Source organism: Tripterygium wilfordii, chromosome 23, assembly GCF_013401445.1.
Source record: "Tripterygium wilfordii isolate XIE 37 chromosome 23, ASM1340144v1, whole genome shotgun sequence".
Taxonomy (NCBI): Eukaryota; Viridiplantae; Streptophyta; class Magnoliopsida; order Celastrales; family Celastraceae; genus Tripterygium; species Tripterygium wilfordii.
Window position 1 is genome coordinate 10,551,858 of NC_052254.1, and position 16,805 is coordinate 10,568,662.

A 16,805-nucleotide genomic window follows, 5' to 3' on the forward strand; every position below is an offset into this window, starting at 1 on the left:
AATATTAGAAATCATGTGTCTTTCAACTACTTTTGCCGTTCCCTCACTTTCATACTTTTGCATGGAGGAAAGCCATTGGATTGCAAATGCAATCCCAAAACAAATGAAACCAAAGAATAAAGCAGCCGAACTATTCACCAGAATTCATCAAAATAGAGGGAATTAAGCATTTATTTGCAGCATATTCCTAACTAAGACCTAAAATGCTTGTAATTTTTACAGACAACTGATCCTCAATGCAAAGCCTCCACCTTAAGCTACTTGGGGTTGACCGCTTGAAATTATTTCTCTACCAGCTCATTCAAGGGCTATACGATCTACAAAGGAATTATTTAAGATCTTCCTCCAGAAAGATGAGAGCATAATCATGGTTAAAACTTAAAAATGATAGGCAACATACACAAAAATGCAAAAATAAAATGGGTTATGATCAATGATCATCATCAAACAGTGAACTGGGAACAAATTCAAACAAAATATATGGAATAATCTGGTTATAAAAAAATATTGAATGAAATTTAGAGATACCAACAAGAACAGAAAATAATTCAAAAATGCATTGAATTGACAGCTATAAACTAGCCAACTTTGATAAGATGGATTTGGTCACAAGAGTATTGGTGTGTTCAACTGCTTCAATTAATATCAGTTTGTGAGGTTTCAATGATGGAGCAAAATTTGTAATCAAACATAGCACGAAGTTTCCAAATTTCAGGGACCTAGAAAATCTTTCTGCAAATTCACAAGCCCAGTAAACAAGTTGATCAACGGAATCCTGAGTTAAGTGGACATTATAATTCAAGATGTTGTGGAACAAGTCAAACAACGATTCTGTCCATACCAGTTCATGGGATATAAGACATTCGTGGCAAGGTAGACATCTGAATCTCCTCTCAGATTCTGGTCCACATAGTAGCTTTTGGATGAAAGCAGCAACTTGAGCTGGGTGCAAGCAATCTCTCACAATCTTCGCGATTAAATCAGATATAGGATTGTTGAGACCCTCCTTTCGCATTATTAGTGGAAACATTAGAGCATATACAGCGGCTCTTTGGTGAAGCTTGCAGTACTCTATTGTGGCAGTCACTAGTATGCGAGAAGCTGGTTCTTCCAGAACTAACAACTTGGGAAGGACAAGTGAGCATAGAACCAGGCTTGGCCAACCGAGCTCTTCCTCAGTACCATCCAAAAGATGAGACATCAGGACTGAAGTAGTCTCATCATCGGCTTTCCAAGGCTCAATCAGACCTAAAACCCCAATAGTATTTGCTTCCTTCTCTAAGCAAAGTTGACGCATCTCATTCGCTAGAATTACAGTTTTATAACTGAATTCAAAATTCATAACCTGGTCTCTCAAACTAGCCGCAATTGTTTGAATTTCAGGTGCTATTTCAACATTTGTGGCAGGTTCAATCTCAATTCTTTCCACTGGTTCCTCAAAATCACCCTCGCCATTCTCTCCAACTTGAGTCCATAATTGTTGATTAGTTACACAGGGACCAACCGATGTTATTGAATTCAACTCATCTGGGGAAACAGGTAGCCAAGGTAGAACCGTCTCGTTGTCACACGCAGCATCCTTAAGCCAACCCGGTAACGACTCGAACTCCTCATTCAATCCCTCTCCCCCAGAATCTAAACTCAAACTCGATATCCACTCGAAACCTGGTTCAGACACCGCATCAAGCAGGTTGCGTGCAACTTTCTTGACCCAAAAATCAACCCTCCCTTCCTCCCTCAACATGTCCCTTGCTAACCTAATCAAGTCCCGCGCGCAAAATCTCTGACGCTCAAAGGCAAGAAACGATAAAATTCGCGACTGTACCATGTCCGGTAGGGTTTGTATAAACATAACCCTGCACAGCAACAGAATAATTACGAATCATCCAAATTCAAATTGAAAGAACAAAAGAAAAAGAAAGGGCATTTGAACGAGTATCGAGATTGGGTTCACCTTTTTGTGGTATGAGTAGAAGAAGGTGGATTGGTGATGGCATCAAAGGGTTTGACGACAGGTTTGAGGAAAGAGGCTGTGGTGATCGGGGCTGTTGTGACGGATGATGATGCGTAGGAGGCAATGAAGGACTGCTTTAGCCAGTTAGAGGCGTCGATCTCGGGTGTAGGGGAATTCATGAAGATGTCGAAGAGTGGAACCCATGCCTCCATATATCTTTTTTCCGCTTTCTTCTTCTCTGAGAAAATACTCAGTTTTCCCGGGAAGAAGCGGGAAAGTTTTCCAAACAAACTATATATGTGCAGAAATACAAAACCTGTTACCAATCATACCCACTTCCCACTTTCTCACTGATGCTTTGTTTTCTTTTTTTGTTAATCGATTATTTGGTCCGTTATCAACGATTTGATTGGTTTTTTCAATTTTTCAACCGATTTTTCTATCAATCCTCACTAGCACATATATAACAATAATCAATCAAGCGATTTGTTGGATTTGACATGGTTTTTTTACCGCCCTTTAAAACAATCTTAATTATATCCGTTATATCTATTGAGTATCGAATTCTTCCATTTCAATGGTCATCCCATATGGTTTAGATCATTTTGAGGTACACTTATTTGTTTTGAAATGTTTTAACAATATTGCTCAAAGTTATATATTTTTCTTCGAATTTCCAACAACTAAATGTTACTAAGACCCTGGTGGTTTAATCCATTTCTAGGTACACCATCTCTAGTTTGAAAATTTTGAAATAACTCAATTAGAAATGACTGAAGAGAATTATGAAGAACTCTATGAACCCAACCAAAAGTTGTCTTTCTAGATATGATGATCTTCATAATTAGAAGTAGCACTCCAATCTGCTTGTATGGTGAACTAGTAATATGTTATGTACTCTCTCAATAAGACTCTAAATATGTAAAATGCACTTGAGTCAAGTGAATGAATGATTGAACTATTTTTGATGGTACTTGAACGATTTAAACAAACTCTTTATTTATACGGATTGAGGTTGAGTAAATGTTACTTTTGGTTACTGATAGATCACCCATGTTACAACTCGCTTCCTCACGTTTTAAATGTTTCAGTTTGACCATTCACGTTTCTCATTCACCTCTAACAAATGGTGCTAAATTAGGAAAGAAAAAAAAAAAACCAAGAATTCAAATTTAACACATCCTCTTGTCAAAACATTCATTCACACCAACTCGTTTATATTTTAGTAATTTTATTAGATGGAATGGCAGCTTCGTTGTGTGCTTCCTATGCCAACTTGTTTTTGAACATTTACAACGGTGTAGGCATAGAGAGTTCAAAATTGTCAGAGCTGATATTCCAATTTGGTCTTCAACAACATCAACATAGACATATATATATATATATATATATATATATATATATATATATATATATATATATATATATATATGCACACACGTGTGTATATATATATGTATGTCGATGCAAAAATCTTCACAACCTTATATGTCAGTAGTTGGGGTCCAGGTTGTGACATAGACGGTGAAATCTCCAACCTGTAAGAACAAGAACATGTGGCCTTTCGTGGCCTGAGGACACTCCAACGATCAAGTCAATGTCCTTCTCGATAATCTAATGATGCAATACAGAGTGCATACCTCGTCTTAGGTAGATGATTCCTTTTATAGGCACTAGAGAGCTTATCTAGTGGGATTTTCTTATCCCACATATTGATTTGATTTCATGATTGAGATTTGTTGTGATTTTAGTCTTGATATCTTGGTTTGATTTGAATCATCATGGGTTGACACTAGGAGATCTTTTGTGAGATCTTCCCTCTTGTAGTTACTTCCTCATATCATGCATGATTATTAGGCTGACATTACGTGATTGTTGGGACTCCCACGTTCCCTTTTCATTATACGTTCCCTTTTCATTAAGTTGCCTTCTTAATTTGACTCCTCCCTGGATTGTCTCTGGAAAGTCATTCTCATATATGTCACCTGTCATGTTGACTAGGCATGACATTTTTTATATTCATCCACAATATGTATGTATGTATGCATGAGTTGGTTGGTGCAACTCCAGCTGGCTTTCTAGTCTAGATTTAAGTAGACCAAAGACCCATGACCAAACATGCACCGGGTCCGAATTATGTTAATCTTGTCATTATCCATATAAAACAAGGTACAATGTACAATTATACACATTGGTGTTGTAAAGATTTCTCAAATCTGCTAATGCATTTGCATCTAGACTACTTACTAGATACATAGTATTATAAATTTCCAGCTTATTAGAGTACTAGTAGGTGAACTAGAGGACAAAGGCAGCCAGTACACGTTTGGTTCTGTAAAATGTCGCTTGGAAATTAGAGATTTTAACAAAATACTCCTACCATCATTATCTGTACAAAGTCTGTATAATACAGACTCAACATACTAATATGTATAATTCAGACAATGTTAAATGAACACCTACCATACCACTACCACATCCACATGCAACAACAACAGCAACATCAACCCACGCTAAAATACGTAATATATTGATGCTAAGAGCACTTGCAATGGTGTGTATTTAGGGGGCATGGATGGTGAAAAGGTGATTTTTGATGAGGTAAAAAAAAAATGATGCTACAACAATGTTTTTATGTTGATCCATTTTTGTTGGGCCAATTGGTATGGCATGGGAGTTGCCATGTCTGCGTCCCACTTTACTTTACAACAACACATTCACACCAAAATTAATATTGATCTCCACCTCTATTACATCAAAAATCAAGCTAGTAATATATTGACTCATCAAAACCATGCTTGAATTTTGTTTGCATATGCTCCTGAAAAAAGGTGCTGTAAATTAACTGCTATCATCTCACGTTCTTACATGGACAAATACTTCTAATTGCAACTTACATACATACATACATATATATATATATATATATACTAATTAAATATTGAAATATATATGTAAGTTTGTATATAGTCCGTTGTCATACACACGTAGGATCAACTATTTTATAAGCGAAAAAGATGTTAGTCCCAGCAACTAGGATCCCAGTGATCCCAATTGTTAGGACATCTAGCACTACTGTTTTATAAAGCAATCTTGATCCTTTTATTTCGCTTATTGACTGAATCCATGGCTTCTCAATTAGTTTCTATATCTAACCATTAATGTAGGATCATATTGACTCAATCCATCCCCGCTTATTCCTTTTTTTGCTATAAATTTTGGTCTTTCTATCATATTCCTCAATCGTTCTTCCTCCTCTGAATTTCTTCCATTCTTTTGTTTGTTAGCTTCTCTTCGCTTTTGATCTCACTTTTCGCAATTAAAAAGTTTAATCAAGCCCTTAATATAGACCGCCCGCACTTCCGATCGAGCACAAATACCTGGAGGGGCATGAGTTTACTAATGGCGTCAATGTGCTACGGGGATCGTATTTAAAATTCTATTGGAATGGATGGTCTTGGGAAGAAACAATTCATCGCATGATAGAATGAGCTGAAATCGTACCTTTCCATTCTGAAGGGATGCTCTGGAAGGAGGGGAGCTAATATTTGAATCTTCAATGAATTCTATCAATGATGAGAAGATCGGCTATGGTTCTGCAGGATACAATTGATTCAGACAGTACCAAACGTAGACAAGGATGCCATGGTCATGCGTGATGTAATTGATTCAGACAATATCAAAGGTAGACAAGGATTCCAACATACCAGTCATCCGGGGAGCTAAGCAGAAATGGGATTGTTTGGCGGATTGATAAACCCCCTCCATTGTAAGCCAACATCACTCCAAACAATCATCTCAACTCAACTTGTTGTTAAGTCAGTCAGTATTCACATCATCACACAAGCTGGATCTTGTGCATAAATTTAGCAACAGAGCTTAACACAATAACAAATCATATGAGTAGTCAATCCTTAACAACAAAAATTGACTTTAGGTATGTGTAGATTTGATTCTTATATCAAATTCCAAAAACAGAGTAAAAATTTGTTCTTGCCACTGCATCTACTGCTATATATACTACCTTATAGTACTAATCTTTTCCCAAACAAAATACAAAGAGAGGAGTAGACATGGGGATTTCTTGATAGATTTCAATGAACTCAATGGTGAGAACAATAGCAAAACAATCGTACTTCTGCACCGAGCTTGTGAACAATGAAGCTTCTTTCAGGTAAAGATCATATGATATTATTACACCCAAAGAAAGAATCATGTAACTCCAAAGTAAACTGAATATGTCAATAAAGATATAGCTTGCTTGATGTATGCAGGTTGACAATCATGAAATTAACAAAAAGTTGATGGAGAAGGTGAAGCAATTGGTGAATTCACAATTTCACATGATAAGCAAAATTTGAAGGAATGCTTCTATAATTCAGACATGCCTAAGATACTGCAGAACAGGGAAAATACATCTGATATGGACTGGGAAAGCAGCTTTTTGTTCAGCATTGCCCAACATCCAATGTTGACGAAATCAATGACCTCCCAGAGGATTTCGGGCGAGTCAAATAAAATCCAGCACTTATGAGTTATGACTACTATCAATAGGTTTTGATGTAATTCCTTCAAGTCTCAATTAATTGGGAATGTTTGCATTCATGCAGAAAAACAAGGAAGTCTAAACGCTCTCTGTCTCTAGAAAATCCTCTCTAGAAAAATAAAACTTTCAGACCTTTTTTGGTGGAGGAGGAGGCATAGATCACACATCGACTACCTCCTACTCCATAGATCTGCCTATTTCGAAGTCTCTTTTCAAGTTTATTATAATTTTCATAGTTAAATGACTATTTTTCTGTATTTCTCTAGCTTGTTTTCGGAGGGTATATCCCTGTGGCTTCTTGATGAAGCTTTTTACCGTTCGATTGGCATGTTTTGTTGGAACTCTGCTTGCTTTGCAGGCTTATGTTTGGGAAGAAGCGATTTCGCCTTTCTAGTAATGGGTTCTTCAAAGAAGGGTACACTTGGGTATGTTTGCAGTGGATATGGCTTCAACTCTGCTTTGATGACTCATCGCAGCCAACAACAGTGGAAATTGATGAACGGCCGATGAGTATGCAATCTGATTCTTCTATGCCTAATGCCAATGAATCAATTTCAGCAAGCCTACCGCACTATCCGATTGGGGATTCACCAATTGGAAAGTTGCATTAACTCGGGCACGGATGACCTAGATCTAGGTCAGAAGGGCCGCAGCCTTGTGTTGAATTCCCTATGTCTTTATGTTTATCCTCTTGGGCTAGCTTTAAGAGCTGTATTTGGTTGTTAGGGGAAAAAATCATGTATGGGTTGTATTTCATTCTCAATTGTACCTCTTCTTTTGTTAATGGATATTTGCCAGAAAAAAAAAAAGGGAAAAAAAACGGATTAAGCCAGCAGAGAAGCTGGCCAAGCTCATGAGTGAAAATCTTGGTTTAAAAACAGACTACATAAAGGAAGCATTCAAGGGCAACATAGGTCCTTCAGTGGGAACAAAAGTCGCTAAGTACCCTGAATGCCCCCAGCCAGAGCTTGTGAGGGGACAAGAAGAGCATACAGAGTACAGACGCTGGTGGGACCATACTTTTGCTCCAGGATGACCAAGTCCCAGGCCTGGAATTCTTAAAAGATGGAAAATGGGTAGAGATCCCTCCATCTTAGAACAAGACTTCTTTTCGTAAACACAAGTGACCAAGTGGAAGTTTTGACCAATGGAAGGTACAATAGTGCTTTGCACCGTGTCATGGTTAACAAGATAGGAAGCAGACTTGCCATTGCTACTTTCTACAATCACTTCCGTTTTCAAGATTACCTGAAGCTTTAAGCCCCCTCAAAGTTTTCAGACAAGGGCCTCAGATTTGAATCCATGAAGATGGCAAATGTTCATCTTGCTATCTAAAGCAAAATAAGATTGGCTTATTACTCAGTAAAGGCTTTTCCTATAGCTTTGTACTTGTCCTCAATACATAAAAAGCATGTTGTCTTTCACAATCAGGTGAAACAACATGAAAGAGGAACTTGTTTCTTTTTCTCATCCAATAAAATATTATAAATTATACATCTTTCAACTAATTTTGTCGTTCCCTCTTACTTTCATACTTTTGCATGGAGAAAAACCATCGGAATTTGCAATCTCAAGACAAATGAAAACCAAAGAATAAAGCAGCCGAACTATTCACCAGAATTCATCAAAATAGAGAGCATTAAGCATTATTTGCAGCATATTTGATATTCTTAACTAAGACCTAAATGCTTGTAAGTTCTACAGATGACTGATCCTCAATGCAAAGCCTCAACCTTGGGGTCGACTGCTTGAATTATATTTCTCCATTCAGTTCATTCAAGGGCTATACGATCTACAAAGGAATTATATAAGATCTTCCTCCAGAAAGATGCGAGCATAATCATGGATAAAACTAAAAAATGATAGGCAATATGCAAAAAAATGCAAAAACAAAAAGAAAATGGGTTATGATCAAACAGTGAACTGGGAACAAATTCAAACAAAATATATGAAATAATCTGGTTATAAAAGATATTGAAATAAAATTTAGAGACAACAACAAGAACAGAAAATCATTCAAAAATTTATTGAATTGACAGCTATAAACTAGCCAACTTTGATAAGATGGATTTGGTCACAAGAGTATTGGTGTGTTCAACTGCTTCAATTAATATCAGTTTGTGAGGTTTCAATGATGGAACACATTTTGTAATCAAACATAGCACAAAGTTTCCAAATTTCAGGGACCTAGAAAATCTTTCAGCAAATTCACAAGCCCAGTAAACAAGTTGATCAACAGAATCCTGAGTTAAGTGGACATTATAATTCAAGATGTTGTGGACCAAGTTAAACAACGATTCTGTCCATACCAGTTCATGGGATGTAAGACATTCGTGGCAAGGTAGACATCTGAATCTCCTCTCAGATTCTGGTCCACATAGCAGCTTTTGGATGAAGGCAGCAACTTGAGCTGGGTGCAAGCAATCTCTCACAATCTTTGTGATTAAATCGGATATAGGATTGTTGATACCCTCCTTTCGCATTATTAGTGGAAATATTAGTGCATATACAGCAGCTCTTTGGTGAAGCTTGCAGTACTCTATTGTCGCAGTCACTAATATGCGAGAAGCTGGTTCTTCCAGAACTAATAACTTGGGAAGGACAAGTGAGCATAGAACCAAGCTTGGCCAACCGAGCTCTTCCTCGGTACCATCCAAAAGATGAGACATCAGAACTGAAGTAGTCTCATCATCGGCTGTCCAAGGCTCAATCACACCTAAAACCCCAATAGGATTTGCTCCTTTCTCTAAGCAAAGTTGACGCATCTCATTCGCTAATCTTACAGTTTTATAACTGGATTCAAAATTCATAACCTGGTTTCTCAAACTAGCCGCAATTGTTTGAATTTCAGATGTTATTTCAACATTTGTGGCAGGTTCAATCTCAATTCTTTCCACTGGTTCCTCAAAATCACCCTCGCCATTCTCTCCAACTTGAGTCCATAATTGTTGATTAGTTACACAGGGACCAACCGATGTTATTGAATTCAACTCATCTAGGGAAACAGGTAGCCAAGGTAGAACCATCTCGTTGTCACACGCGGCATCCTTAAGCCAACCCGGTAACGACTCGAACTCCTCATTCAATCCCTCTCCCCCAGAATCTAAACTCAAACTCGATATCCACTCGAAACCTCGTTCAGACACCGCATCAAGCAGGTTGCGTGCAACTTTCTTGACCCAAAAATCAACCCTCCCTTCCTCCCCCAACATGTCCCTTGCTAACCTAATCAAGTCCCGCGCACAAAATCTCTGATGCTCAAAGGTAAGAAACGATAAAATTTGCGACTGTACTATGTCCGGTAGGGTTTGTATAAACATAACCCTGCACGGCAACAGAATAATTACAAATCATCCAAATTCAAATTGAAAGAACAAAAGAAAAAGAAAGGGCATTTGAATGAGTATCGAGATTGGGTTCACCTTTTTGTGGAATGAGTAGAAGAAGGTGGATTGGTGATGGCATCAAAGGGTTTGACGAGAAGTGAGAGGAAAGAGGCTGTGGTGATCGGGGCTGTTGTGACGGATGATGATGCGTAGGAGGCAATGAAGGACTGCTTTAGCCAGTTAGAGGCGTCGGTCTCCGGTGTAGGGGAATTCATGAAGATGTCGAAGAGTGGAAGCCATGCCTCCATTTTTTTTTTCCGTTTTCTTCCTCTATGAGAAAATACTGAGTTTTCCCGGGACGAAGCGGGAAAGTTTTCCAAACAAACTATAAGCTAATTTGGTATAGCATTTGCAAAGTAGCAGATATTTGAGTAGAAATGATGGTAGTAGAAATGTTGGACAATTTTAGTAATAGATATGCTGCTTGAATGCTGGGTAGCTGTTTGGTTGAACTTTTACTATTAACATTTGTGTTGTGTAGCATATTGGATAAATTACGTGCAGGGGTATTATACATTTTAATTGTATACCTGTATCCAAACACACAAATTTTATAAAATCAATAAATGTATTTAAATTAATTGAAGAAAATAATAAATTATAAAATAATTAATAAATTACCAAGTTAATTAAATTTAATTAATACATTATTTGGTAAGGGTATACATTATTTGGTAAGTTAATTAAATTTTATTAGGACATCTAAGGGTATATTTGGTAAATCAATAATATACTGGGGGCAAGATTGAAAAAAGTTGGGTAAAAAATATGAAATTGTTCATTGATGGAGCATTTCACAGAGTAGTATAAATGGTGCAAGAAATTGTCTCGGAACATGTGTCGCAAATTGTTGTTTGGTTGACGTGGAGCATTTATACTAACAAGTAGTATAAATGCTCCAAAAATGGTTGATCCAAACGGGCCCTATATATGTGCAGAAATACAAAACCTGTTACCAATCATACCAACTTCCCACTTTCTCACTGATGCTTTGTTTTCTTTTTTTGTGTTGTTTCGACTTTCGATAAGACACTATTCCTAAGAGGCTCCATTTGGTAGAGTGGTTGGATTAATTTTCAATATCAACGGAAAAGCTGTGGGAAAAAAACTGAGCTTAGAGCTGTGAGCTATTTGGCACAATAAAAAATAGATCCTAGCGAAAATGTTGTTGAAATAAACTTTTATAATATTAGATTTTTTTATTAAAATTTTTATATTAAATTAAATCTAATAAATATAATTCTTATTAAAATTAATTTTAAGTATTAGTTAATAACTATTTTCTTATTAAAATTTTACATTATTTTTTTATATAATTGTTATTAAAATTAATTTTAATTATTAATTAATGAATATTTTTACTATATTACTGTGAGTTTTATATTGTAAGGTTTATATTAATTAATAAAAATAGGACCCACATCGTGTATTATATTATTTATTAGTAATATATCAATTATATGATATATTTTGTATATAATTATGCATGGGCCCAGGTCTAAACCAATTATTTATGCATGGGCCCCATATTTTTCAAAAAAAAAGGGTTAAAACGCCTCACACGCTCAGCCGGATCCGCTGACATTTAACTAGCGGGGTGCAGCGGAACCACACAACTTTTGGTGCAGCGGATCCGCTGCACCAAAGATGCAACTTATCTAGAACGTATGGCAAAACAGTTGGATGTCATCGTTGGTTTCGTTTGGTTTTTGATATAAATTTAATAGATCATTTGGTCGATTATCAACGATTTGATTGGTTTTGTCAATTTTTCAATCGATTTTTCTATCGATCATCACTAACACATATATGACAATAATCGACCAAACAATTGGTTCGATTTGACATGGTTTTTTTATCGCCCTTAAAACAATCTCAATATCAGCTATATCTATTGAGTATCGAATTCTTCCATTTCAATGGTCATCCCATATGATTTAGGTCATTTTGAGGTACACTTCATTTGTTTCGAAATGTTTTAACAATGTTGCTCGAAGCTCGAAGTTATATTTTTTTTCCAATTTCCAACAACTAAATGTCACTAACACCCTGGTGGTTTAGTCCATTTCTAAGTACACCCTCTCTAGTTTGAAATAACTCAATTAGAAATGACTAAAGAGAATTATGAAGAACTCTATGAACCCAACCAAAAATTGTCTTTCTAGATATGATGATATTCACAATTAGAAGTAGCACTCCAATCTGCTTGTACGGTGAACTAGTAACATGTTCTGTACTCTCCCAACAAGACTCTCTAAATATGTAAAATGCACTTGAGTCAAGTGAATGAATGATTGAACTATTTTGATGATACTTGAACGGCTTAAACAAGCTCTTTATTTATAAGAATTGAGGTGGAGTAAATGTTACTTTTAGCCACTGACAGATCGTCTCTATTATAACTCGCTCCCTCACGTTTTAAATGTTTCAGTTTGACCATTCACATTTCTCATTCACCTCTAACAAATAGTACTAAATTAAAAAAAAATGAAGAATTCAAATTTAACACATCCTCTTGTCAAAACATTCATTAACACCAACTCGTTTATATTTTAGTAATTTGATTAGATGGAATGGAAGCTTTGTTGTGTGCTTCCTATGCCAACTTGTTTTTGAACATTTACAGTGTAGGCATAGAGAGTTCAGAATTGTCAGAGCTGATATTCCAATTTGGTCTTCAACAACATGAACATATACATATATATCTGAACATATACATATATATCTGTGTATATATGTACGTATGTATATATATATTATATGTATGTATGTCGATGCAAAAATCTACACGACCTTAGATGTCAGTAGTTGGGGTTCAGGCTGTGACATAGACAGTGAAATCTCCAACCTATAAGAACAAGAATAGGCGACCCTTCGTGGCTTGGGGACACTCCAATGATCAAGTCAGTGTCTTTCTAAAGAGAAATCGATCGATAATCTAATGATGCAATAAAGAGTGTATACCTCATCTCAGGTAGATGGTTCCTCTTATAGGCACTAGAGAGCTTATCTATTGGGATTTTCTTATCCCATATATGGGTTTGATTTCGTCGTTGAGATTTGAGTCTTGATATCTTGATTTGAATTTGAATCATCATGGGTTGACACTAGGAGATCCTCTGTGAGGTCTTCCCTCTTGGGTAGTTACTTCCTCAGATCATACATGATTGTTAGGCTAGGAGATCCTCTGTGAGGTCTTCCCTCTTGGGTAGTTACTTTCTCAGATCATACATGATTGTTAGGCTGGGATTACGTGATTGTTGGGACTCCCACGTTCCCCTTTCATTAAGTTGACTTCTTAGTTTGACTCCTCCCTGGATTGTCTTTGGGGAATCATTCTTCTATATGTCACTTGGTCATGCTGACTATGCATGACTTTTTTTATATTCATTACCAATATGTATGTATGTATGCATGAGTTGGGTTGTGCAACTCCAGCTGACTTTCTAGTATAGATTTAAGTGGACCAAAGACCCATGACCAAACATGCACCGGGTCTGAATTACGTTAATCTAGTCATTATCCATATAAAACAAGGTACAATGTACAATTATATAGTGTGGTGTTCTAAGGATTTCTCAAATCTGCTAATGCATATGCATCTAGACTACTTACTAGATACATAATAGTATTATAAATTTTCAGCTTATTAGAGTATTGGTAGGTGAAATGTAGCTTGGAAATTAGAGATTTAAAAAAAATACTCCTATCATCATTATATGTACAGATTCTGTATAATTCAGACTTAAGATACTAATTTGTTAAATGAACACCTACCATACCACATCCACATCCACATGCAACAACAACACACGCCAAAGTACGTCATACATCGATGCTAAGAACACTTGTAATGATGTTTATTTAAGGGACATGAACGGTGAAAAAGTGGTTTTTGATGCGCCAACAAAAAAAAAATGATGCTACAACAATGTTTTTATGTTGATCCATTTTTATTGGGCCAATTGGTATGGCATGGGAGTTGCCATGCCTATGTCCCACTTTACTTTATAATAACACATTCACACCAAAATTAATACTGACCTCCATCTCTATTACATCAAAAATCAAGCTAGTAAATTTACATCATTGTACCAATACATTTGTTGGTTCAACCACATTAGCAAAACACATTCCCCAGTACATTTTGTTGTTTCCAACAAAATTCCTTCATTGTGGTTGTTCTAACATTTGATTCGCACTAGAACTTAAAATTATTAATTTTTAATATAATACACAATACAATAAATCAAATTAAATAAATTATTTCTAATTTTTATTTTTATTAAAATATTGTTGAAAAATATGTTTTTCATTAGAATAAATTTTGAGCACCTATATCTAACTAAATCGATTAACAACATAACCATCTTTGGTTGGTTGTAATTATAATTTTCTGTTACATCCATGCTATCAATTTCTCATTTTCGAGATCAGAAGGCACAATGCTATGAGTCGATCCAAATTTGTTTAAAAAAGGCTAATTTTTTGCTTGCACTCAACTGAACCTTTTGTCTTTATCCTTAGACAACTCAGCATGCATGTACAAAATATGCTTTCCTGGAAATAGCCAAATTTAATCTTCAAACCATTCCAATTTCCACACAAAGGGAATATAAGTAAAAGCTACCTGCCTATCTTCTCCTTCTTTTGTATTTTATTATCATTTTCCATTCTAATATAATGTTTCAAAAAAAAATAAATATTACAATCTATTATTCTACACTCTAATAGTTAATTAGTTAGATAAATAATTTTCAATTTTTCATATTACAAATAATAAGTTTTTCGTGAATTAGTAAAGTTTTTGTCTTATGCATTAAAAAATTAGTTAGAGTAAATAAATAAATATAGAGAAATTCTCTTATGAGATTCTAAAATGAGATCCTAATTTTTAAGATCCATTTTTAGGGTTCAAAATATTTTTTTAAAAATTTAGAAAAGAAATATATTTATATTTTGATCGGTCTTACTAACCCCAATGATATAGTTTTTGTTAGAAACAAAAATCAAATACAACCTAAAATCTATATAAAATGTATTTTCTTTTATATCCAACAATCAAGAATTATCATGCACTTTTCATATTGAACTTGTCTTTTGTTTCGAATAAAAAATATATCACTAGATTCGTAAAATCGATCAAAATACAAATATATTTTTTAAAAGATATTGTGAATAAGTCAATACCTCATTTTAAAATCTCATAAAAGAATATATATATAATTACCTCTGGAAGTAGCAAAATTTGGTAGTGGCAATAGCAAAAAAAGAATTAGAAATACTCCCTCAGCTCTTCACTTTCCTCCTCCCTCGCTTTCCTCCTCCTCATTTGCAGGAACTCTCTTTTACTCTTAAATTCCAACAAAACCATCAATCTCGACCCACCAACCACGAAATGGACCGACCCAGATTCGTAATCGAAGCCGCCGAGGCTGAATCCATGGCCAAACAATTGGGTCTCACCGTCCCCCACATCCTCCCCTCTTTCGTTAAATCAGCGCAGGCCTTAGCCCGCCCTCCCATCTCTAACTTCTCTGTTGGTGCAGTCGGACTCGGATCCTCCGGCCGGATCTACCTTGGCGTTAATCTCGAATTCCCAGGTCTCCCTCTCCACCACTCCGTTCACGCCGAGCAGTTCCTCGTCACAAACCTCTTCCTCAATGCGGAGCCCCACCTCCGCTACGTCGCCGTATCCGACGCCCCCTGCGGCCACTGCCGTCAATTCCTCCAGGAAATCCGCGGCGCTTCCGATATGGAAATCTTGATCACCGGACAAGACGAACCTAATTACATTCCCGTCTCTCAATTGCTCCCTCACAGGTTCGGCCCCGACGATTTGCTCAACAAAGACGTGCCTCTCCTCCTCGAATCCCACCATAACGGATTAGGGTTTCCGAACAATTTTCACTCCAATGGCGAGATTGGGAATTGGGATTTGTTGAAGCACGCGGCCCTTGAGGCTGCCAACAAATCGCATGCGCCGTACAGCCGATGCCCGTCCGGGGTTGCTCTGATGGATTCAGAGGGCAAAATATACAGAGGATCGTATATGGAATCGGCCGCGTATAATCCGAGCTTGGGACCGATTCAAGCAGCGGTGGTTGCTTTATTGGTGGGTGGGGGTGAGTATGAAGGGATTGTGGCGGCGGTGTTGGTGGAGAAGGAAGGAGCTGTAGTGAGACAAGAACAAACGGCGAGGTTGCTCTTGCAGAGTATTTCGCCGAAGTGTGAGTTCAAGGTGTTCCATTCCAGTCTGATCGCCAATGGTTTCAAAGAATAAGACTTTCTTTGTTGAGCAAAATCAATGTGTATAATCAATCGATCAATGAAATCAATGAATATTGTCTCCCCTGCGAATTCCTCTGCTTCATATTTGCCAAAATTAAAGCTTTCTTCTGCTATAAAATTCACAAAATAATTTTGGATTCTGGCTTTTTGGTGTTCTTCATGGCCATGAGAGGCAAAAACTTTTGCAGTGGTCCAAAGCTCAGATGGTTAACAATTGTGCTCTGTCTTTACGAGGTGGAGTTCCAACCATTCAACCTTTTTGACTCGCTTTCTAATTGTTATGTATAGGTTGAGTAAAGCAGTTTTACTAATCCTTGCTTTTAATCAAAAGGGTTGAGTAATCATGTTAAACACTTTTTGTGGATGAGTAGGGTTAGTGCATTGAGGATTAGGCCGATGTCAATGTTTAATCAAATGGAAATCATCACTGGAATATGTTGATTCCACTCTAGTAAGAAGTGGGAGTGAAAATGGTCGGTTTCGATCGTTTTTTCCCCAGTTTTATTACATAAATTTCCTCAACCACTTGATCGGTTATTATCATTTTTTTTGACCGTTAGGTTTTAGTTTGATTTTGTCAGTAAATTTTTACAGCCATAGTAAGAAGAGATCACCCACATAAAGAGTA

The 16,805-nt window shown here is 36.5% G+C and overlaps 3 protein-coding genes and 1 pseudogene across 4 annotated transcripts; 2 read left to right on the forward strand and 2 right to left on the reverse strand.

Annotated features, from left to right (window-relative positions):
* Positions 1–169: 169 nt before the first annotated feature.
* LOC119993087 lies at positions 170–2,290 on the reverse strand. 2 transcript variants are annotated; one of them, XM_038840008.1, is made up of 3 exons: positions 1,955–2,288; positions 842–1,856; positions 170–317 (listed from the first exon to the last, which is right to left on the reverse strand). In XM_038840008.1, exons 1-3 carry the CDS (start codon positions 2,164–2,166, stop codon positions 309–311), a joined length of 1,236 nt encoding a protein of 411 aa, XP_038695936.1. In that variant the 5' UTR covers positions 2,167–2,288; the 3' UTR covers positions 170–308. The 2 variants fall into 2 exon arrangements, with proteins under 2 accessions (XP_038695936.1, XP_038695935.1); XM_038840007.1 differs by lacking the exon at positions 170–317 and having other exon boundaries at positions 534–1,856; positions 1,955–2,290.
* A 3,066-nt stretch (positions 2,291–5,356) lies between these two features.
* On the forward strand, positions 5,357–7,856 carry LOC119992801 (annotated as a pseudogene).
* A 537-nt stretch (positions 7,857–8,393) lies between these two features.
* Positions 8,394–10,180, reverse strand: LOC119993086. The gene is made up of 2 exons (XM_038840006.1): positions 9,923–10,180; positions 8,394–9,824 (listed from the first exon to the last, which is right to left on the reverse strand). The coding sequence occupies exons 1-2, from the start codon at positions 10,132–10,134 to the stop codon at positions 8,540–8,542; spliced, it is 1,497 nt and encodes a 498-aa protein (XP_038695934.1). The 5' UTR covers positions 10,135–10,180; the 3' UTR covers positions 8,394–8,539.
* Positions 10,181–15,169: 4,989 nt separating this feature from the next.
* LOC119993094 (cytidine deaminase 1-like) lies at positions 15,170–16,317 on the forward strand. Its single transcript, XM_038840019.1, has one exon. The coding sequence runs from the start codon at positions 15,285–15,287 to the stop codon at positions 16,167–16,169; it is 885 nt and encodes a 294-aa protein (XP_038695947.1). The 5' UTR covers positions 15,170–15,284; the 3' UTR covers positions 16,170–16,317.
* The last annotated feature ends 488 nt before the right edge of the window (positions 16,318–16,805 follow it).

Bases quoted from the DNA above. Each gene is read 5' to 3' on its own strand.
- LOC119993087 (XM_038840007.1), bottom strand. From the start codon at position 2,166: ATGGAGGCATGGGTTCCACTCTTCGACATCTTCATGAATTCCCCTACA. The intron at 1,857-1,954 runs GTGAACCCAATC...GTTGCTGTGCAG, and splicing joins TCTACTCATACCACAAAAAG to GGTTATGTTTATACAAACCC.
- LOC119993086 (XM_038840006.1), bottom strand. From the start codon at position 10,134: ATGGAGGCATGGCTTCCACTCTTCGACATCTTCATGAATTCCCCTACA. The intron at 9,825-9,922 runs GTGAACCCAATC...GTTGCCGTGCAG, and splicing joins TCTACTCATTCCACAAAAAG to GGTTATGTTTATACAAACCC.
- LOC119993094 (XM_038840019.1), top strand. From the start codon at position 15,285: ATGGACCGACCCAGATTCGTAATCGAAGCCGCCGAGGCTGAATCCATG.